The sequence below is a fragment of the Nymphaea colorata genome, chromosome 8 (genome assembly GCF_008831285.2).
Source record: "Nymphaea colorata isolate Beijing-Zhang1983 chromosome 8, ASM883128v2, whole genome shotgun sequence".
In the NCBI taxonomy this organism is placed as follows: domain Eukaryota; kingdom Viridiplantae; phylum Streptophyta; class Magnoliopsida; order Nymphaeales; family Nymphaeaceae; genus Nymphaea; species Nymphaea colorata.
In genome coordinates, this window is record NC_045145.1 from 2504963 (window position 1) to 2529816 (window position 24854).

The following is a 24854-nucleotide window of genomic DNA, read 5'->3' on the forward strand; positions in this document are numbered from 1 at the left end:
ACCAAAATACTGAACAAAGATGTACTTGTGCGTTTTTTTTTTCTTTTGAATGCAAAATAATTCCCCATGTCTATAAACAAAGCTTTGTCTTTTGTATGTGCTATGAATCAGCAAGATAGCTTATTTTTACTTTTATTAATAGCTTTAGTTGGTTCTATAAAAAAGAATTGCTAAATATACGCTGAAAAATTCATCACCGATAAATATGCATATGATTTTATCTCTAACTAGAAAATGATGAGAGCAAGGCCCCTTCCATGTGCTAATGTCTTACACAGGACGACATTTCACCATCAATCTACATATATTTGAAATAGACTATGGGTGAGATGACACATGATTTTGATTGTGCTTAATATTGTTCAAATAAGTAACGTAATTTTCCTTTTATCTCTTCTTAATTTTCTTCATGAAAACATATATATACATATCTATTTGGGTACATGTTTGAGATTGCCTCACTGTCCTATGGAGATCTGTATGGTATAATATGTTGTGAATCTTAGATCCACAAATATGAGAAGAGATGGAGTCAGCAGTTCGGAGATCTAGGAAGCTATGGCAGTAGGTCCTCCACTACCCCACCATAGGAGTGTTCAAGAGCCAAGTTAGTCTATCTTGAACTATAAGACCCAGCTCGAGAGTGTCATGCTCCAAATGCAGTAGCTCGAACTCAGCTCGGTTGAAGTTATGGAGTTCGAACTCGATTCGCTCAAGTCCTGAAATGGCAATTGAAAGGGGTTGAATAAAATAATTTGACCTAAAGTCGACAACCGAACTCCTTTTTATAATCATTGTTAAGCTGCTTTCATAATAAATTTTTCATACAGTACTAAAGTGGAAGGTTGATAGTCCTTGTACCGAAAAGTTTGCAAGAAAAAAAGTTCCCAAAAAACCTTATAAAAGGAGTAAAACCCATTAGATTCAACAAGCTTTGAAAAAGGAGGGATCAGGAAAAGCAAAAGGGTACGCGTTCCCAATATTGTGATAGATGTGCACTTTTAATGAGCCAACTTATAATTAGCTAAAACCCATTAGATTCAACAAGCTTTGAAAAAGGAGGGATCAGGAAAAGCAAAAAGGGTCACGCGTTCCCAATATTGTGATAGATCTGCACTTTTAATGAGCCAACTTATAATTAGCTAAAAACCATTTGAGCCTAATCGAGACTAACTGAGTCGAGCTTACCTTGCTCGAGCTCAGCTTATTTATTTAAACCAGCTTATTTTTTAACACATCTATTAAACTAGTAGAGGTTGAGCTGAGTGTATACAAATCGAGGTTGAGCTACTCCACTCAAACAACTTAATGCAATAGCTCTATGGGCTTCAGAGTCCTTAAATTAAACTATCTGTGTCTGCGAATTTCATTTTATTGTTGCTGGAATTATGTTATAGATAAAGGATATAAGGCAAAAAGGATGTAGGCATTGGGGTAAGAATTTCCAATTCTCGTGACCTGAGGAGATATTCAAGTGGAAGGCACGTGAGTAGTTGGGTGTGGTTTGTAAAAATAGGTTTTTGGAGTTATCTCAGGATTTTTTGATGTGGCATTTAATTTTAATGCACAAGCTTTTGAAGAGAACAATCTTGTTGTAAGTTTAAACATGGAAGACTACTTAAAGATTTCTGCATTTATTGGACAGTTTAAGTATAAATTTGAAGAATTAGTACCTACAGAGTTGTAGTAGTGGGTTGGGGTGACTTTTTCCAACATTTGTGAAAGGCTGGTCTCCTTGATCACCTCTGCCACACTTCCAAACGCCAGGAAAGGTTACAAATGGTGTACCCAGCCTGATGAGAGGCCTGTAACCTGCCGGACCCGACCCCAGCCCCACTCCTGCCCCCCAAATTTCAGTTTGGCTTCACTGACTTTGAATCATTTACCAAAAATGTTTTGCTTAAACTTCGTAGGTTCGAATCCAGGCAGCTATTATTGTCAAGTGCGTTATTTCTCTAGGATATAAACAGTGGCAAGTTTAACATCTGAGTTGAAAGTTGTACCATAGGTCTACCCACCCATGTTCCAAAACAATTAAAATCACAAGGATACAGCATCGCATCGGGGGTTTCATAACAAGCACGGTTTACCCTAAATGAATATTAAAAATATCTACATTTATAAAATAAAGTTGAGGGGATCAATAAATCAATTCATACCAAGACATGACCAAGTGAGCTACAGAAAACCATGCTGTTTCTCTCTTGAACGGCTCTTTTCTGGGGAAAATTTTGAGTGAAATAGTTGGCATATTACCATACGTCCTTCCTTTTAACTCTTTTGATGTTGTGGTACTCATTTATTGTCATGGCCAAGCATGGCGGCATGTGCACATCTTCTTATATATTTGGAATGTTCTTTTCCCTATATCAGCCACGCTTTTCATCAAATTTCAGAGGGAGAGAGAGATGGAAAAAGAAGGGAGATTGAGGTTGAGGCGAATTGCAATGAAGGAGGAGGAGGTGGGGCCATTGGAGTTCATAGAAGAGATGACGAGTCATGTAGATGAGGTGCAGCAGATGGTGCTGGACGACATCCTTTCCACCAACGCCAATGCTGAGTACCTACAGAGGCATGGGATATTCGGTGGAAGTATAGACAGGAAAACCTTCAAGTCCAAGCTGCCAATCATCGAATACGAAGACATCCTGCCCGACATACAGAGGATTGCAAACGGTGATCATTCACCCATTTTTTCTGCCCAACCCATCTCCGAGTTACTAATCAGGTCTCTCTCTCTCTCTCTCTTTCTCTTTAAATTGCACTTGGTTCACTTTTTGGAGGATGCTCTCCTCATAGTTATTAACGAACGTTGATTTGGGTAGAGGGTTGGGATTCTTGAGCCTAATTGATTGGGTATTCCTCCCCACCCTCTTTCTCTCTCTCTCACTCAGAATGTGTTTGTTTCACCACAGACCTTAGACCCGTGATAATATGAGATCACTAGGATATCAGACCTGTGGATTTAGAGTCGACCTCCCTGTAATGCTCCGCATCGAACTTTAAATCTATGTTTTTGTTTTTACATGTAAGGTGGATTTAAGATCCACATTACTAAGACCAAGATCTGAGGTCCAAAGCTATCTACCATTACCTTAATTTTTTCTACCACTAACCTTGGTTCCATTCTTAGACGGCTCACTCCTCAAGGGAAAATAATTTGAGTTGAGGGTCGTTCTGATTGGGTTTTAGTTCTCTCTTTCTCTCTCTTGATTTCTTGTACATGCAGTCAAGTTTGAACTAATTGGCCTGATCAAAACCCAATAAATCTAACTTACCTGTGCACGCTTTAAAAACAAAAAATGGAAAAGGTTTTCCTAAGAATGCGTTTTCGGTGCTTGCACGTTTTTCGCTATAAAATGAGTTGGAACAAATGCTTGTGATTTAATCTAGGGGTGGGCATCGGGCCGGGCCAGGGCCCGGCCCCATAATATTGCCGGGCTGGGTACCGGGCCAGGCCACCAAAAGTCAGGCCCCGCCCGGCCCGCCGCGAAGAGGGAGACGAGACGGGAAGGGAGAGCCGGAGAGGGGGAGCGAGCAGGGGACGGAGGCGGAGAGGGAGAGGGAAAAGGGACAGGGAGCAGAGAGGGAGAGGGAGACGGGAAGGGAGAGGGAGAGGGGGAGCAGAGAGGGTGGGGAGTGAGCGGGGGACGGAGGTGGAGAGGGAGCGGGAAAAGGGAGAGGGAGCAGAGAGGGAGAGGGAGCAGAGGGAGAGGGAGATGGGAAGGGAGAGAGAGCAGGAAGGGAGAGGGAGAGGGAGAGGGAGACGGGAAGAGGGAGAGGGAGAGGGAGCAAAGAGGGAGACGGGAAGAGGGAGAGGGAGACGGGAAGGGAGAGGGAGCAGAGAGGGAGAGGGAGACGGGAAGAGAGAGGGAGGGGAGCGAGCGCCGGAGGCCACCCGAGGGTGGGAGTCGGGCCGCGCCGGGCCGGCGGCAGCCCGGCCCGATGCCCAGGCCTAATTTAATCAAGGAATAATAACATATATATATTTAATGGTTGTATCAAACAACTATGAACTTTTTCCCATATTATTTTTTAATATCCTAAGGGCAAGTTTGCTTTCCAGGAATGTCACTGTAGACAAGAGATTAAAATTCAAATATCCGAATTTCATTTGGGTTGCATCAAACTAGGAACCAAATTTTTGCCCATTACGAGCTATTCCAGAATCAAGTTTATGGAACTCTTGTTCCACCCTGAGGGGTCGGACGAGAATTTTGGAACCAATTTTTCTACTTCGAGGCTTCCACTCTCACTCCACCTCTCCTATTGTTATCCTCTACCTCGATTCCGAGGAATTCAGATGAAATCCAGCCTCGGCGTCGAGGCTTTTAAACCTGGCCGACGCAGAGGGCAACCAACCACATAGAGGATTATAAAAGGACAAAATAGAGAGAGAGAGAATCACAGGCCGACGCAAACGACTTCTGGCCAACACTGTTGTTTCCGGTGTCACAAAAAACTAAAAACTAAAAATATTTATATATCCACCACAAATGCTTTTGGGTTTCCTCCTTACAATACAAGTATCACTGCTGGGCAGTTGCTGGTTGACAGCGGCAACTCAGTTTCACGGTGAAGAAGAGAAGTGTGGAGAGAAGAAGCAGGTGAAAATGAATCCGCCGCGTCTGAACCTCTTTTCCACACTTGTATTGGCAAATTGCATTTCAGCCCCAACAATTTGCACTCATTTGTCAAAATGATGACGTGTTGTCTTTTAACAAAATTACCTAGCTGCCCTATGATTTTTGAAAAAATTCCTAATTAATCTTCAACCGTTGTGATTTAGAGTTTTGGAAATGTGGATTTCATTTCCATTCCTACAATTTTTGGAATGAAGTTCCTAAAAAACGTTCCAATTCCATAATTTGAAGGGATCAAACTATACCTAAAAGATAGGGTGTAATGAAAACCTACTTACCATAAACCTGTAAAAAAATATATAGAACCCACATGACCATAATGTGCATAATTAACATAAATTAAAGCCCTGTTTGGATGGAGGGTAAGGGAGGGGTTCAACAATCAATCATTTGTTTGGTTGATTAATTAGAAAGGAGAGAAATGAAAGAAAATTAAAAGTTTGTTTGGTTGCAAAGAGAGATAAAGGAAACGGAGGGAAAGGAAAAGAAAATGTTATGTAAGTTCAATCCCTCCAAAATTGGATGGATTGGCAAGGAAAGGAAACCTCTACCTCTTTCTACCATCTATACCCCTCTCAATTTTTTTAAACATTTTGAATGTTAGGGATATTATTGTAAAATTTTATAAATTCTATCATTTTGTTTCCTTTCTATCAAAACAAGCTTTATAATCACCTCTTTCCTTTCATTTTCTTTCCATTATCTTCCTTTTCCATTCCCTTTCCCTCCCTTTCCTTCCCTTTCCCTCCATCCAAACAAAGCGTAAATACAATCATTAATAGTTTCGTGCTAATTATTTATAATGAGCTGTTCTCGTATTTACTGTGATGTTCAGGATAACTAACAGTAAAACAACAATTTTGTTCCTTTACAAATTAGAGAGAGTATAGTTTGAAAAATTGAATATCGCTTCACTTTTGGTATTTCCCAAACCCATTCTGTAGGTTTGCTCTCAAACCCTAGGGCGAAAGGAAATGGAAACCAAAACCCCTGTCTCACCTCTTTCTTCTTCTTCCTTCCCCAAACTATGTGCGCATTAGTGCATCATTGTAAATTCTCAGTTCAGTTGATTGTCCCTTCTTTTGGCAGCTCCGGAACTTCAGGCGGTGAGCAGAAAATGATCCCGGTGATTGCCAACCATCATGAAGGGATTTATACAATCTTCGGATGGCTCATTCCCACAGTCATGAACAAGTAACAGATTAAGTTGGCATTTTTATTCTCCCTTTGAAGTACATATCATTTATTTGGTGAATGAAATGGGTCATCAACCTCTTAGTCTACAAGCAAAATTGTAGCCTCACTACTTTTTTCTACGTTTTAAAAATTCATTTGAGTGAATTTCAAATTGATAAGCAATATGCTGTTGGATTAACCAATTTCATTCTGATCAAAAAACAACTTTTGATGACTAAAGTAAGATACATTAAGGTATTTGAATATTTGGACCTAAATTAAACAATGTCGTCCTAACTATACGAGATCTTGTATGAAAACAAAAGTTTAGTAACATTTGACGTTCTTGCATAAATTAAATATGCATGGATTATTCTATTTCAGGTAGACATTTTGAATCAATTTTAAACTATGTGAAACATCATGGTACTAATTCATGTATTATATAATGATCTCAAATTAAATGAAATTCATCATTGAATCAAACAACACCAACAATGAATCTAAGGATGATCATAAATAAAAAGAGAAAGAACTTTAGTCACTATATTTTCACTTCAATAAGTATTGTTATTCCCGACAGTATTCTGCTAAATATGAGAATGATCACAAACCAGGGAATTGAATGAGAAAAATTCTGTTTTGAACTAGAACTGCTGACAATGAAGCACATTATTCTGCTCATTTCTTGGTTATTGACCCTTGGGTTAGAAGGAACCTACTGCAAGTGCAAGGAGGAAAACAACCGAAAAATAAATGAATGCTAATGAGGAGACAATACCTCTCATTATGCACCTTGCCTCCAAAGGCCACAAAGTAGTTTTGCCTGACTCTGGAACAATGAGCCAGAGAGGAAAGGAAAAGCAAATGGTGGATTTGCTGCAAAATTAATAACTGGAGTGTCAAAAGATTTGTTATGTTCTTCAAATAAGATAAACAAATTAATGTTGTTTTTTAGTCACTTATACAAAGAATGTATAAAGTAGTTGAAAAAAAACATGTTTTTTTTTAAAAAAAATGAAATAAATTGAATTGCCGTATAAAACGAAAAAAATGCATTTAAAAAAAACATTAAGAAAACACGTTTTTAACGCTTTTTTTGCATTTCTTTTTCACTTTTTCCATTGTTGGTACTGTTTTTATCCACATTTTTTCTTCATGTATTTTTGGGTTTACACAGGACAAAAGTTCATTACAGCTTAAACCTTTACAGCATATTGATAATGGCCAGGTTCTTCTATGACCAACAGGAATATGTCAGGATTAGATAAAGGAAAAGTCCTATTCTTCTTCTCTACTAGAACAGAGACCAAGAGTCCCGCTGGAATTATCATGCGGCCTGCACTTACAAGCTACTATAAAAGTCCTCAATTTCTTTGCAAACACTATGCTAACATCAACTACACCAGCTCCATCCCCTCCATCCATTGCACAGATGTCTTCCAAAGCTTGTATGCTCAAATGCTTGCTGGCCTGGCTGACCGGCTTGCTATCTTTCAGATAGGTTCAACTTTTGCACCAAGCTTTCTCCAGGCTATCCGCTTCCTCAAGCATCACTATCAAGAACTTGCCGTAGATATTGAGCATGGGACAGTGAATCCACAAGTGACTGACACAGCAGTTAGAGCAGCATTAGGAAACGCTCTAACCCCTGACCCAGAAAATGCGGAACACATAAGGAAGGAATGTTCAAGTGGGGATTTTCAGGGTATCATAAGGAGGATTTGGCCAAATACAAAATTCCTGAATCTTGTAGTGACAGGATCAATGGCACAGTATATTCCAAGCTTGAACTTCTACAGTGGAGACTTGCCTTTGGTCAGCACTGCCTATGGATCATCAGAGTGCTTCTTTGGGCTAAACTTATACCCTTTTACTAAGCCTGAGGACATTGCCTACACCATTATGCCTAGCGTGGCCTACTTTGAGTTTTTGCCTATCAAGCCTGCAGATGATATTGGCCAGATAAGTGCAATGCAAGTGCTGGACCCTGTGGATTTGGCTCACGTGGAGGACGGTAAAGAGTATGAGATCATTGTGACCACTTACTCTGGTAAAATTTTATATAGCTTTCTTCAGTCACATGGCTGTGTGTCATGCATTTTCCTCTATGTATTTATGTGCAAAGTGCATTGCCATCTAGTCTTGGGGCCAACAATATCGAGAATTGGTGGTTTTCATAAAACATGAATCATATGAGAGAGTGTCCTTTAGTCTCAGCAAGATTTGACCAGACAAACATCCACACAGAAACACAAGCACAAAGACACATATAATAACTCTATCATGACCTCCCTAATGTACCCACTAGCTGAGGCTTTTGGCTGTTTTGCTTTTAAAATTTTAAATGTACATGCCCAGGCCATTGTTCTTCTGCCAGGTGCAGACAATTTGACTATGTTTTCTTTCCGGAAAACAGGATTTGTTGAGTATAAAGTATTTATAACAATTTTTGGCTGTTTATTATGAAATTTTACAAGATCTTTTATGCGCTTCATGGTCAAGCAATCTAACTTTTCTCTCGGAAACATTTAATGGTGAAAGTGATAGAGAACCCTCATTGATTTACAATCTTCTTTAAGCAAGTTAACAGTATGGATATAATGCTTTAATTGTTCTGTCGTATAAAATATGTTAGGGCCAAGAGTTTGATTCCTAAAGCCAAGGTTTTCATTAAATTATAAAAATACCAAAGCAAGAGGTCCACCATATCTAACATAAGTTATGCTATAGATGGATCAGATGAAAATCATGTTAAAGCATGTCTGGATTTGCCTCGAACATAAATTATGAGACTGATCTCTCCTTCTCTCTCTTCACACACACACACAACTGTGTATTCATATATATATATATATATATATATATATATATATATATATATCGGTCCATTTCAAAGTCAAAATACTGAGTAGCTGTTCCTATACATGACAGCTTCTGAACTGCTAATAGTGTTGATATATGTATGTTTCTGAAGAAGTGAAAGCATTATGGTTGTTCATTTTGCAAAAAAGGTGAAGAAAGCAAGTGTTTTGGCTGAGCTAATTCGGTCTATGTTTTACCTTTAGGAAAATAAACATTGATGAATCAAATACAGGCTTAAATTTGAGAAAAAGTTTAATTGCGCTCACCTGGAAATGGCCCAACTAAAATGCGTTAGGCGAAGAATAGCCAGTTAAACTCAATTAGTGATCTTTGTGTTGCAGTTTGATTACCAGCTTGGTAACCATGCCTTTCCCCATACCGATGGCAAATTTGACAGTTTGCGTCTATTGGGATGTGTAAATGAAATAGTCTTCAACTATGGAAAGTAACTTTTGGAACAACCACACGCCCTTTTTTCGAAACATTCTCCATTTTTTTTTATGATCTACTTTATAGATGTATTGTTTAATCATATTCAGGAGATTAACTTATATAGACAGATAGATGAAGCCATGCAAAGAAGGGATTAATTGTAAGATCATGTGGTGGGCCGGCATATGTCTATGAGGAATTTCAGACATTATGGCTGTCTTAACGTAAATATCCGCTTAAGTGATTGCATTTTGGGATATTACCTCATTTTAGATGGTATGAGGTAATTTTGAAATGTATAGATACCAGTACGCAATTACGGACTCTTTGATGGGTTGAATCTGTAATTGTCCTTATTATAAAATGGTAGTGGTCCCTGGGGTCGTGCAAGGGTTGCCTAAAACATTGGTTTCTAGGGTTTTCCTCTTCTCCATCTGAGAGAGGCCTCAAGCGCGCCGCACGTACCCTGGAAGACCCTGCTGCGATCTTCCCGTGCACCAGATCAGATGGATTCAGGTACGCTTCCGCTTCAATTTAAGGTTTCGTTTATTTCAATGATTTAGCATGAGCATGATCCTGTTTTAGGGTATATACGTTTGGTTTTGTATATGCGTTATGGGGAGAAATCCCAACATTTGGTATCAGAGCCTATGTTCTTCGTTAAATCGTTGAATTTTTGGATGATTTTGTGCGTTCTTCCCTCGGATGTTCCCCATTTGGTTCTTCGGCTGCAAGTTTTTCAAAAAAAAAAAAAAAAAATTTGGTTGAGGGCGTGCGACGGAAGCCGTCGGGCTTCCGTTGCAGCCGTCTGTGGACTCTAGAGGATCGGAGAACGAGACGCTGGATCGGTAGTCGTCGGTTGCCGTTGCGCAACGGCGAGCCTCCGGCGCGTTCCTACCGGCGGCACTCACGCCGTTGGGTGCCCTCCGCGCCTCCGTCGCGGACATGAAAGAGGAAGAAGAACGAAAAGGGGACGGCTGGGAAGGCGACGGCATCGAGGGGTGGCAGATTTCAGGCCGCCCAGGCAGGCGACGGCTGACCTCCGTGTCCTGGCGCGACCGGCCGGCAGCCACCCACGCCGTTGCATGGCCAGCCGGTGGCCTCCCTACGGCTGTTACAGCCGCCCGACCATCCAGAAAAAAGGGCATAAAGTCGATGGGGGGAAACCGGCCAGAATCGGCCGGTTTACGGCGGGCGTCGGCCGGCCACCGTGGCGGCCGACGTCCGCCGACGCTGGCGGCACCCGCCGGTGGCCACCCACGGTGTTGGGTGGCCCGCCGGTGGCCACCCACGGTGTTGGGTGGCCCGCCGGTGGAGCTTCACCGCCCGCCTGCCGTTCGGCAGGCGAGCGGTGGAGACGACGCCCACGACCGCTCGCGCGGTCGAGCGGGCGGGTCGGCCCGGGTCGGGTCTTGAGAAACCCGATTCGGATCCATCAGTTTAAAAAAAAAAAAAAAAAAAAAAAATTGCCGCACGCCCGCGCCTCGTAGTTAAAAGATTTTGGACCGGGTCGGGGCCGGTAGGACCCGACCCGTATCCATACGGCCTGGTTTTAAAAACTCGAACCGGTTCATTCATTTCAGAACCGATTCGAACCATTTTCGAACCGATGCGGGCATTTTCAGACCGGTTCACTTTATATTTAGACCGATTCAGGGCTTTTCAGATCGGTTCATTGAGTTCTGGAACCGTTTTTAGCCAATTTTAACCGGTTCAGTGGGTTTTAGAACCGATACGGTCTATTTTTTGACCGGTTTGTCCAATTTTTAGACCAGTTCAACCCTATTTAAGGGCATGTGGGTGTTCTAGTTGCGGTTTAAGAACGATAAGGGCCACTTTAAGGCCGACTCAGTGGTTCTTGACCCACTTAAGCACAATTATGGTATCGGTTTATAAATTTTGGACTCTTTTGGGCCCATATCATTGAATCATTTGGTTTTGGATTTAATGTAGGGCATACATGTATGTAATTTGGTTTATGCATCAGGTTTTGGATTCAATAAATGACAAATTTTGTATGTAAATTTTAATTCATGTATCATGTTTTGCATGTTATTAAAATTATGGGTGTACTTTAGATGAATGTTTGGATTATGAATTTTGATCTTTGGCCATGTCTGTTGTTGGAAATGAGTACGTTTGTACTTTATGTCGCCAAAGTGACCTCTGTTGTACGAATTTGCTTGTTTTAAACATTAGATGATAGTATACTTGATCCATGCGGACAATGATCAGCCCAAAGGAGGATTGTTGTTTGGTCAGGTTTAAGTATACAGGGCAACGAATATATGATAATTTTTCAGGTTTCCATGTGAATAGCGAGTCAATCCAAAGATAGGCTCGTTGTTTGACAGGGTTAATTATTTATATTCATTGTTGACCAAGAATACCACTTGCAGTTAGTATTTCAATCCAAAGATTGGATATTAACGTTGCACCGGTACCTTGTCATGAGATTCAGGCCATTGTATTTAAATTCATTTATATTTGTTATTTCATCTTTGTACATGTATTGATTGTGAGCATGTTTGGTATTTTTGTTGTTCTTTGTACAGTGAGTTGTGCTTCTATGATATCTGCAAATTTGAGTACTGTTCCTGAGTTAAATGGTTCGAATTTTAAGGACTGGAAAGAAACTGTTATGACTGTTCTGGGTTGTATGGATCTTGACCTTGCATTTAGGGAGTTGTGTCCACCTCATCCAACAGATCAAAGTTCCCATCAGGATAAGCGGTACTTTGAATGGTGGGAACTCTCAAACCGCATGTGTCTAATGATCATGAAGAGATCAATCCCAGAAAATTTTCGGGGATCTATTACTGAAAAGGCTAGTGCCAAGGCGTTCCTTGAAGAGATTGAAAAACGTTTTGCTTAAAATGAAAAGGCTGAAACAAGCACTCTTTTGAGTAAACTTGTGACGCTGAAGTATAAAAATAAGGGGAACATACAGGAGCACATTATGGAAATGTCTCATCTTGCTTCAAAATTACAGGCGCTAGGTCTGAGGTTACCCGAAGACTTCATAGTGCATATGGTTCTTCTTTCTCTTCCACCACAGTTTGGAAAGTTTAAAGTTAGTTATAACTGTCAGAAGGAGAAATGGACTCTTAATGAGCTCATTTCGCACTGTGTGGAAGAAGAGGAGAGATTGAAGCATGATAAGATAGAAAGTGCTCACTTGGCTACTACGCCTAAAAGTAAGAAAAGGAAGGCTATTAAGGAAATTGCAGTTGATCACGCATCCATTAAGAAACAGAAAAAGCATAAGGAAGGCAAATCAAGCTGCTTCTTTTGCAAGGATGAAGGTCATATGAAGAAGGATTGTACTAAGTATCATGCATGGCATGAAAAGAAAGGTACGATTCTTACTTTGGTTTGTTCTGAGGTTAATTTAATTTTAGTACCAAGGCACTTGTGGGTAGATTCGGTTGCTACTACTCACATAAGTGTTTCTGTGCAGGGCTGCCTAAATTGTAAGACGCCAATTGATGCTGAAAGATTCATCTATGAGGGCGATAACATGAAGGCGAAGATTGAAGCCATAGCAGATTTTCGGTTATTGTTAAAGACTGGTTGTTATTTGAATTTGACAGAAACTTATGTGGTGCCGTCTTTTAGACTGAATCTAGTTTCTATTTCCTCATTGGACAAATTTGGTTACTATTGTTCATTTGGAGGAAATAAATTCAAGTTGTTTCTGCATTCAAATTTGATTTCCACTGGTTCTTTGTCTAGTAGTGATAACCTTTATTTGCTTGATATGGTTGCTTCATATAATGAAACCTTGCATGTTACGTTTAGTGGTACTAAAAAAAAATTAGCCAAAGAGAATTCTGCTATGTTATGACATTGGCGCTTAGGACATATCTCTGAAAAGAGAATATAAAGGCTTATGTCAAAAGGAATTCTTGAGTCCCTTGATTTTGCAAACTTTAATGTCTGCACTGAATGTATAAAGGGAAAATGAACAAACATTAAGGGGTTATAAGTTTTTTTTTAATCCATTCAGTAAGTCTTTCTTTGAAAAGAAAACGCCCATTTCTTTGATGATATTGAGTTTGGGAGGTGATCAGGTTATGAACATTGCTTTTGAAGAGGGACCTGAGTCCACTCAATTCAGAAGAAGACAATGATGTCGATCTCCATACTGAAGAACAAACTCAACAACCTCAAGAAAATTAAGTAGAGGTGTCACTAAGGAAATCCATATATGGACTAAAGCAAGTTTTCCAGTCAATGGTATTACAAACTTCATCAAGTTATAGTTTCATTTGGTTTCAAAATTAATATGGTTGATGAATGTGTATACTAAAAGTTCAGTGGGGGCAAATTTATCTTTCTGGTTTTATATGTCGATGATATATTGTTGGCAAGTAATGATGTTGGCATATTGCATGAAACTAAGATTTTTAGTCAACAAAGTTTGACATGAAGGATCTTGGTTGTGCATCTTTTGTATTGGGGATCCAAATATTTCGAGATCGTTCTCGGGGTATTCTTGGATCATCACAAAAGGCCTACATTGATAAGGTGCTTCAGCGATATGACATGAATGATTGTAAACCATGAAAGACTCCAGTTGCTAAAGGAGACAAGTTTAGTCTCAAACAGTGCCCTAAAAGTAAAATCGAATCTAAAGAAATGGAAAGGATTCCCTATTTGTCTGTTGTGGGAAGCCTTATGTATGTTCAGGTTTGTACTCGTTTGGATATTGCATTTATCATTGGAATGTTAGGCAGATACTTAAGTGATCCTGGTATGGGTCATTGGAAAACAGCCAAAAGAGTTTTGAGGTACTTAAAAAGAACATAAGATTTTATGCTCACATACAGGAAGTCAGACCAGTGGGAGATCATTAGGTATTCAGATTCTGACTTTGCTGGGTGCCAAGATAATGGCATTCAATCAGGTTTTGTGATTGCAGAATTTTGTCACGAGGCTGCGCATTATGTATGGTGTAGAAAGACCACAAAGGTTGTTGTGTGACAATAATTCAGCAGTCATGTACTCTTATAACAGCCACAATTTGTCAAAGTTGAAGCACATCGACATTAAGTTTTTGGGCTGTTAAAGAGGAGATACAGAATGGTCAGGTGTCTTTAGAACATATTAGGACAAACTCTATGATTGCGGATCCGCTTACCAAGGGTTTAACACATAAGGTCTTTCATGAACATGTTGTTCATATGGGGGTGTTATCCTTGGATGATGTGCTGGTTTAGTGGGAGTTTGTATTTTGTTTGCTCTTATATATGGACACATATTCAGTTTTCTGCAGAATAAAGTTTAAAGTTCTTTGGTTCCATTTTGTGTTTATGTTTTGATCTCCGTAAGGTTTTAAAGTTGGACCAGTTGAGAATAGACATGTTGTAATCACATTACATGTAATTCTCATGCTATACATCCATATCAGATCTATGTCATTGATTATGTTAACATTTGTGATCATTGAAGGTTTAGCTAATTTTTATTATAGCGAAAGCCGCTTTGGTTCTGTGTTGATATGGTCATGGACGAAATTGGTGAAAATGACGTTTATAAGATAGCAATTATGAGCTCCTAAGGTTTTATGTAATGTCTGAATGTATAAAGACATATTTGGCCCAAGTGGGAGATTGTAAGATCATGTGGTGGGCCGGCATATGTCTATGAGGAATTTCAGACATTATGACTGTCTTAACGTAAATATCCGCTTAAGTGATTGCATTTTGGGATATTACGTCATTTTAGATGGTATGGGGTAATTTTGAAATGTATAGATACCAGTACGTAATTACGGACTCTTTGATGGGTTGAATCCGTAATTGTCCTTATTATAAAATGGTAGTGGTCCCTGGGGTCGTGCAAGGGTTGCCTGAAACATTGGTTTCTAGGGTTTTCCTCTTCCCCATCTGAGAGAGGCCTCAAGCGAGCCGCACGTACCCTGGAAGACCCTGCTGCGATCTTCCCGTGCACCAGATCAGATGGATTCAGGTACGCTTCCGCTTCAGTTTAAGGTTTCGTTTATTTCAATGATTTAGCATGAGCATGATGCTGTTTTAGGGTATATACGTTTGGTTTTGTATATGCGTTATGGGGAGAAATCCCAACATTAATGTCTTTTCCTCATTGCTCACGAGATGAATTTCTTTTCCTCATCACACTAGGTCTTTACCGATATAAGATTGGGGACGTACTAAGAGTTGCCAAATTCTACAACAAAGCTCCCCAATTCCACATTGTTGGTCGAAAAAATGTTTGCCTTAGCATTGATATAGACAAAACAGAAGAGACAAAGTTACAGAAGGCCATAACGGCAGCTGAACTGGCTCACCTTAGGCCACATAATGCAAGAGTTCTTGACTACAGTTGCTATACTGATGTTAAGACAATTCCAGGGCATTATGTTATTTACTGTGAACTTTCTCCAATCAATCACAGTGAGAACTCTTCATTCCCACGGGTAATCGACCAATGCTGTCTCACTATCGAACGGTCACTAAATTCTGTTTACAGGTCTCTGCGTGCCTACGACAAAACAATAGGACCATTGGAGATCAAGCTTGTGAAAGGTGGCACATTCCATGAAGTAATGGACCATGCTATAGCTAGAGGTGCTTCTGCTACACAATACAAGCCTCCTAAGTGTGTCAAATCTACTTGGATGCTGGAGATATTGGAGGCGAGGGTTGTGTCAACTCATTTTAGTCCAGGTGTTCCAACTTGGTCGCCTTGACCACAGCAGAAGATGGCATTATATTTCGTCTGCTTGTCTGTATGTGTTGTACTTGGACACAATTTCGTCTGCTTCTATCTATGAATGAACATGGACATCTTCCCTTCTTACCCGCGCACACATATGCACATATAATGCACATATAAGAAAACATTCAAACTACTGCCCACCAAAATGGTAGCCACGTCCGTTCTGTGACACAGCATGCGCAGCTTCATATTTAAAGCTAGAACGAGAAAATGAACGAAAAACGTTCAATCTTGTAGGGGACTGCCTTAATGATGGTGAGGCAGAACCCTTTAACTCTTTTTATTTTTTATTTTGTCTATTTTAATTTTGATTTCATTTCATAGAAATGTATATAAATATAAATATCATTTGATTTCAATGAAAAGTAGAAGCATTAAATGCTTTGGTCACACATTTTCTGGATTTTAAATTCAGTTCTACCTTTTACCAAAATCCACTTGAATACCTTACTATTTTGCCAATTTGTTAAGATTATAATTTTTTAATATTATCAATTTTAAAAATTTATGGTTAACATTTTCTTAATATTTACATAAAGCCATTAGTCTATTTTTTAATTTAAAGAAAATATTTATAATAGTTATTTTTCCAAAATTCAATTTCATAAAACCTCAAGGTGCTAAATTTCATTGTCACTTTAAGTTTTTTTTCAGAACATTGATTGTATAAACTTAAAAAGACATATCTGCAAATAAAAAGAATAAAAAGTACAAGCATCTTTCTTATGACAGTACTCATTTGTGTGAAATATATGCATGTGCTCTTTAAAACAAAATTCCTGTTCCATCACTGCTGCCACGGCGATCACCCATCTTTCTTTGGCAACGATGACCAGAGGATGCTAAATAATAAATACACACACACGTACATTGGTTTAACCAGATTTTCACATACTGCAGTCCATCCTAAGATTAATGATCTAAGGTTGGACTATAAAAGACTTGATCTCACTGTCAGAGAGGAGACTTACAACTGTACTGTCTAAATCATCGACATATATTGAAAATGATTACCGCCACATCCCTTGGAAGTAGATACCGCCGTGAAGCAAAAAAATGAATATTCATTTCAAAAAATGCTAGAAATCTTCTCCCTAGGACACCTAACATATTTTTTCTTGTTTTACCAAAAACCCAGCATTCAGAATCTCTTTCTCTGGGTAAAGTTTGACCGGAATTATCCCACTGTGATGTTCTGGAAACTTCAAAATAAACCTGTCCAATATAACAACATAGTTTGAGAAACAAATCCAACCAGATCTACATTTGCATGAAGCCCTTGCAGGAATTAATCCCTCTTGAGCTCCAGTCCCCTAGCTCTAATCTGAGGTGGAACTAGCCTGTGTACTAAAGAATCAGGAATGCCCAACCTGCAAAAACATGAAGCTTTCGCAAACAAAGAATGCAAAGTGCATTCCTCAGAAATTTGTAGGATGCAAAATCAACCAACTCAATGAAAGATGATAAAAGGCTGCAAACTCACATACAGTCAACTGGTTGAGATATGAAGAGAGAGGCCTCATATTCCTGGCGGCCGTCGCCCATCGTCAGCTATTTTCAAATTCTTGTTAGAAATTAATCAAAGTTTCAAAAATCTCCACATCTAAGATACCTGCGTTAGCTGAAATGCCAAAGAGAAACTGAATCTAAAGCCAAAAAAGAGTTAAACCCCAAGACATCCAGCCCATTCCCGACCTTAATTGTAAGGAAGGATTATGGGAAACGGATGGCGGGGCCCGTGTGTTACTTACTCTTTACCTCCAGCATGTTGAGGACAGAGGTAGCTTTTCTTCTTCTTTTTCAGTCTTCTTTTTATTATTGTAGCGTTGGAGATGAGGTCAGAGTGGGGTCGGGGTGAGGAGCCCTAGTACAGTGGTAGCATCTAACAGCCTGGACTGGACCAATCACATAACACATCCATTCCCCTGCCCGCCATCGTTCAACATAGAATAATTGAATCTGCCCGTTGGAATAAAAACTCTAGTCCCATGCCCTCTGTTAACTAAAAACAATTCCCTCACCAGTTTCTTTCTGATTCCGCGCTCCTTAGCTTCCATCTCCCGAAAGTTGGTCATCCCACACTAACTTCCCTTTCTCTCTCTCTCGATTTCTCTACTTACACTAACTTCCCTTTCTCTCTCTCTCGATTTCTGTACTTACACTATGATGCAACCCTAACCCTTCGCCTAACTATATATATATATATATATATATATAGTTCTTGGATTTCTCCAGCCTTCCAGATGTCTCACACACGGAAGCCTATACAATATACATTGACACACATGGGCACACACATACGAACCTCATATACCAAACTTGTCAATGGATTCTAAAGAGATCACATGATAGATCTTCAGTTGCAAAGATGGTAGTCAAATGGTTTATTTGAAAGTCTAAAACAACCTTCAAAACAAGAAAAAAATGAATTTTCTTAAATGAAATCACTTGTCTTTTTTATAGAGTATTTCAAACTTTTGAAAAAAACATCTTGGTTTTCATATCTATAACCTAATCATTGGAATTTATTCTTATCATAATCGATGTCTTAGATAATTTCTATCAAGTCTGACATATATATAGTGAGAGAGAGAGTGAGAGAGAGAGAGAGAGAGGTGAAACGATGAATATTGGCGGATATAGGCCATCTGGTACCGTGTTTATCAACCAGTAAGCGGCCTTATTTACACGAGTAGCTTCGTGGAGACGCTCTTAGAAATTAATCAAAGTTTCAAAAATCTCCTGACATTGCAGCTCTTTTCACATCCTACTTGTTAGTTTAGTATCATTTAGGAGGATGGAGCAAAACTGAAAACCAACGTAACATTAGCCCATATAGAGCAAGCCAACTGATATTGGGAACAACACAGCTTGAAATTTTGATATGTGGACTCTTGGAGATAAATCAAGTTCCTCTCAAATGGATAGGCGATGACCAAATTATAATAGGAATATCCGAATGATCTGTTAAACCCTGGTCCGCAACCCAATGAAATATCTCATGCTGGTTTTTTATATATGCAGCTTCAATTCACTCTATATAGCCACACAGATTCCTGATCAATGATTTCACCAATTGCCATATTCAACGTTTGCATCTAGCTACAAAGGTGTTTTAGCATCTTCCTTCTGCCCACATGCTAAAATATGAGGAACAATTCACCTAATAACATGGTCTCCTCAGTTTGGGATGTTCATATTACTTAGTACACGACACAGATGGAGCATGGTATGATGAAGACAATAAGCATGGGAAGTCAACGCATTTTCAAGAACTGCATGCACAACAACAAACATGGGTATTGGTTAGGGCTCTTTCCATTGCCAAAAATACATTTTTGACAATAACCTATACCACATCGATTGCTTAGGGTCACCCTTGACATAGGTCTTTCTTCCAAAAGCCATTGGGCAAGGGCTGAGCCATTGGGAAAAAGTTTTTCGGCATGACTACATATTTTGCTGGCAACAAGAGTGGCCGTTGCCAAAAAACTTTTTGGGCACGGCTCCATATTTTATTGGCAACAAAAGTAAAAAAAATGGCGCTATGCATTACCACTTGCATAAACTTTCCAGTTGCAGCATTATCTATGTATTGTGAAAGTTTCATAAATTGAAATTCAGTGAATAAAAAACTATCTAATATTATTATACAACATGTATATAAAATAAAAGTTTTATACAATATACGGCTTTCACAAACTCAAGTTTTTATCTTACTAATCAAAATTAACGGTTGGTGAATTGCAATCAAGCTCTATTCATCAGCCTTCAAACTGGTAGCATGCACCTTCACTGCAACACTTTTATTATCTGCATCAAATAAACTGGATGAGGTTAATCAATAAACACAAGGAAAGGTGGATAGGGTCTGCATTGCCTGACCAGCATCCAGGAGTCCAAAAACCCCAAGAAAGTCTGGAAGCAGGTTATATGTTCGGCCCTAGCCCCACTGCACGTTCAAACAAGAATTTCCAAGTATGCTCGTCTTTTAAATATTTTAAGTGATTCGTGTGGTCACAATTCACAGAAGAAACCTGTTACCCTTTATAATCACATCACATAATTCTTGTCTCCTCTCTGTATTCTTTCTCTTCAATTTCTTAGGATCGCCATCTCCTTCTTAGCATCACCATCTCCACCCTAAGATTGGTATTTATATATCTCATACAAATTTCCTCTTTCTTTCTTTTTTATTACAAATTCTTTATTTCCTTTTTTTTCTACCACCATCATCTCCACTTTTTTAGAAGCTGTCTTAAGGAGAAAAATGACTAATCCACTTTTATTTTAAGCTTAGTTTTGTATATATTCTACCATTAATTAATAACTTTTTCTCTTTGGCTTTCTCTCAACTTTTCATCTTAAAAAAAAAAAAATCAATGGTCAAGATGATTCTTTGTCGTCTTACACCTAAAGGTCATATACCTACTGGTTTCTGCAAATCTCTCTCTTTCTCTCTCTCTCTCTCTCTCTCTCTATATATATATATATATATATATATATATATATATATATATATATATATATATATATAGAGAGAGAGAGAGAGAGAGAAATTAGTAGAAACCAGAAGTTGGGGACAAAAACCAGACCCTTTAAATTTTGTATAACCAACTATAAATTTTGGACCTTTACATTGATTGGTTTGTTATGTACATACTTTGCAGAAAGGGTCATTGTGTGCAGATGTTGTCATTGGGCAAGGGAATAAAAAGTTCTGGAAAATGTGTGGTCTTCATAAAAAGACTTGTTTGACTGCCTTCTTTGATGTTTTGCCAAGTGAATAGTCAAGCCCTGCAGCCACCAGGTGCAAGCCAGCAAGTGTATATTCAGTTTTTAGACAACGTATGCATTTCTAACCTTTTCTATTCCTTTTACCTTGGTTTAAATTGTGCAGTCTTAATTCAGTTACCAGAACCCTGAAGGACAAATGAGACTCCCTGTGACAACTATCACAACAAAGTGGGTGGATAGTTCTGCTAGTATAACGACTGGTCATCAAATTTCTCAGTTTACATGCTTCATTTGATGCTTTTTCTGATGCATACCTAGGGCCAAAAACAAATCAGATTCAGCAGATTAATTACTTTTCTGGAGAAGTTCTGTATGTGATCCATGCAACAGAAATCTTTTGTTCTTTTGTTTTTGACTTGAGAAAGGAAAGAAGTCCATCAATCAAGGGTGAGTGTTAAACTCTGGCATCATTTTGCTGTCATTACTGATCGTCTAACAAGTCTCCTTATCTTACCAATATAGAAGGATATGTAGTTACTACTGGTCCTCTTCCTAAAACTAGATCTTATTAATTTAGGTGCTGATAGCATGCATATGATCTTTTTCATCCTAGCTGCATGTGTGGCTCAGATGGAGACCCTAACTGTCATAGCTAATCTTCCTTCGCTGAGTTAGTGATTTGAGAGAAAGAAAAAGATGTACATATACATGTACGTACTATCACATATACACGTATATGAAAGTTTATAAAAAAAAAGATACTAATGTAAAGAAAAAGAGAGAAATAGAGAGAGATATACATATACGATATATATATATATATATATATATAAGAAATAATTTATAGGTGAAGACATTTGACTTAAAAAGACAAATAAAAGATTCTAGAAATAGAACACACACACACACACATATATATATACATGTATTCATATGTTATGAAAATTTGTAAAATAAAATGTAGAAACATACAGAGAGAGAAGGATGAAGAAAATCATCATGTGCATATATATATATATATATATATATATATATATATAACATGTATATACGTATGTGCCTTCATGAGATTAAACATCAAGAAATAACTTAAAACATTTGACTTTAAGTTTTATGTAGGCCGAAGAGGAACTTGGGCTCATGCAAGAGCCTAAGCTAAGTGTCCAAAGCCTCATTAGAAAGGGTTCTTTCTTTTGAAAATCTTTTGAAGAACTTGATTTCAAGTATTTTTATATATGAACATAAAACATAATTATTTCGTTTGTTACAAAGGAATATATTTCTTCCACCGTTGGCTATGGAAGAAAATCAAACTACATAATAAGACACTCATTAGGGTTCTTAATTGGGTGATTAAAAAGAAAACTAAATGCAAGAATGACATGAGAATGCAAATTAACATGTATATATTCATGAAGGTTTTTCTCGGGTTGGACAAGCCCCAATCTCAAAATTAAAATAAGAATGAAGAGAAGAATCCCAAACCACACCCCTCATTCTCGCCGTGCATTCACATATAAATGAGAAAAATTAATCGACTATGCATGAATAATATCTCAAAACAAAGCAACATTCAAGAAAAGAGAGACTATGTTTTCATCATAAAATGAAATATCATCTAATCTTCTCATGCTCTAGTACACTCAAAAATAGCTTATTGACTCCAAATAGGAGATTTGGGAGCTATCTCATATGGCCATGGGGAGATGAATAAGAGGGGAAATAAGGAAAATAAATGGAATGAGATATTGGTCACGTACCTCTAATGATAATGATTTAGAACAGAAATTCATACTTCGGAAGATCTTAAATCTAACTACATAATAAAGCACTCATTAGGGTTCTTAATTGCGTGATTAAAAAGGAAACTAACCGCAAGAATGACATGAGAATGCATATTAACATGTATATATTCATGAAGGTTTTTATCGGGTTGGACAAGCCCCAACCTCAAAATTAACATAAGAATAAAGAGAAGAATCCCAAACCATACCCCTCATTCTCGCTGTACATTCACATATAAATAGGAAAAATTAATCGACTATGCATGAACAATATTTCAAAACAAAGCGACATTCAAGAAAAGAGAGACTATGTTTTAATCATAAAATGAAATATCATCTTATCTTCTCATGCTCCCAGTACACTCAAGAATAGCTTCTGACTCCAACTAGAAGATTTGAGAGCTATCTCATATGGCCATGGGGAGATGAAGAAGAGAGGAAATAAGAAAAATCAATGGAATGAGATATTGGTCACATACCTCTAATGATAATGGTTTAGAAGAGGAATTCATACTTCGGAAGATCTTAAAGTGGTTGCCGGTGACTAGAGATATTGAAGGAAAAACAATGCCTCTCATCCGCTGGTCTATTTGAAATGCCGAGGAGAGACAACAACTGGGTCGGCAACATTGTTCGGGCGCCTGACTGCTTCCTGTTTGTCGTAGCCAATGGATAGCAGCAGCTACTAGAGGCTGGTTCTCTCCTCATAGAGCTCAGATTTGGATGCACTTAGGCTTGTTGGAGTCACAAGATCTTCAGGTACGTCATGGAGTCAACGAGAGAGTGAATCGAAGACAGGTGTGGGTCGTAGGGGATGCAAAATAGGTACTGTTCCCATGGTAGTCGTTGGTTCTACTTACTGAGCCTGTTGAATGACAGGGGCACCTTTACCACGCAATAGTTTTCTGCTGCCAGTTTGGATTTCCACGATCTATGGCTCATATGCCAAGACAGAGAGACCACTCTTGCGCATGTCCAACGAAGGGATCCAGAGATACCACCGGAGTAAAGAACAGTTGAAGAATAAACAGATCTACCGGAGGTCACTTGCCTAAGAAACAGAGAACTTGTTTCAAGCTTAAATGCAGGGCCGATTCATATTTGAATTGACCAAGGATTACTCAAAGGCAACTGTGGAACGATGGTGATGCTGTCTGGTCCGTCGTTTGCCAGAGAAAGCATGGAGCAGACGCCGGTAATCAGTGAGCTGGTGACGCCAGTCGATGAAGAGGCTAGAAGGGGCATGAAGTGATCGGAGTCGCTATGGTTTTAATTTCTTATTTGCCAGCTTTATCAAGACCAAAACTCAAGTAATAACCCAATATTAGAATCATGCTTGATGGTCTATAACCCCATTTCATTTTCAAACACTCTTCCCTTTTTACAATAATATTTATGACAATCTTATAAATAAAAAAAAGCAAAAATCTTATATGTATGTGGTGGTAAGAATGCTTTTAGATGAATGTCATGGTAGGAGTGAATGATATCATTCTAATAATGTAAGATCAATGCATTCATACATTTACATTCTCTTAACCTCTCAAATGATCACAAGCACATCTCTAAAAAAATTTAAGCAAAATAAGATGGAGCTCTAATTAAGTAGTAACCGAATTAGAGCAAAACGTTAAACCTATTAAAGTCTTAGAGAACACCAAAATGATTTCTAAATGGTGATCTTCAAAGGTTTCCAAAGTGATCTTCCAACTCAAGATTTCCCAAATCAAAATGTTTTACACTCTCAAATGAATCTTCAAAACTTTCTCCAAATCTTGAAATATCAATCTTCAATATTTTTTCAAACACTACACCACATTTAGAATGAAAATGATGTTCAAGGCAAAACAAAAATGCATCAATAATAAAGATAGCCCTCGGATTGATTACCCTGGTAAAATCACCGGAAACGGTCAATCCTCATACCAACGGGTGAGTCACCAAAAACAAACCAAAAGATTTTTGGTGATGCAAACACTAGGTCACGATCCTAAGAATAATTTTTTTCTCATTGTTTCTAATGTGTTATTTGTTTAGGCGTTCCTGTTGCTTACATTTGTATGTGACGAATATCTTACAAATTTAGAAAGCACATTAAAGTTGTTAAACAGTATGCTGCATGTGTAAACTTGCACACAGTACTATGTGCAGTATTTGTTGATTAATATATTTATTGTGAAACTAAATTTCTTTTATGCTAAGATATGTTTTAGGGTATCAAACTCTTCATGATCTCCTTCAACTTAATAATTTGTTTCATGAATGATAGAGGAGGGCAGCTACGAGGTTTCAATGGTCATTGTAGGTGGGAAGGCATGAAAGCGGAAAAGGATGAAGGAGCTAAAGCTAGAGCTAATGTCATGATGAAGTTATAATTTTTTTGTATAGTGTGTTTAGTTGTAATGATTTTTTTAATCATGAAAACATTTTATTGTCAATTATCAATTTCATCATTTTTATTTAATGATTCTCT

General features: G+C 38.4%; 1 protein-coding gene across 3 annotated transcripts; it reads left to right on the forward strand.

Annotated features, from left to right (window-relative positions):
- Positions 1-2327: 2327 nt before the first annotated feature.
- LOC116259112 (indole-3-acetic acid-amido synthetase GH3.8-like) lies at positions 2328-15908 on the forward strand. Of its 3 annotated transcripts, none has more exons than XM_050079275.1 (5): positions 2328-2728; positions 5733-5837; positions 7070-7872; positions 9533-9632; positions 11672-11857. In XM_050079275.1, exons 1-5 carry the CDS (start codon positions 2409-2411, stop codon positions 11715-11717), a joined length of 1374 nt encoding a protein of 457 aa, XP_049935232.1. In that variant the 5' UTR covers positions 2328-2408; the 3' UTR covers positions 11718-11857. The 3 variants fall into 3 exon arrangements, 2 of the variants coding, with proteins under 2 accessions (XP_049935232.1, XP_031492615.1); XR_007574118.1 differs by lacking the exon at positions 9533-9632 and adding an exon at positions 12577-12848 and having other exon boundaries at positions 2331-2728; positions 11672-12472; XM_031636755.2 differs by lacking the exons at positions 9533-9632; positions 11672-11857 and adding an exon at positions 15612-15908 and having other exon boundaries at positions 2338-2728.
- The last annotated feature ends 8946 nt before the right edge of the window (positions 15909-24854 follow it).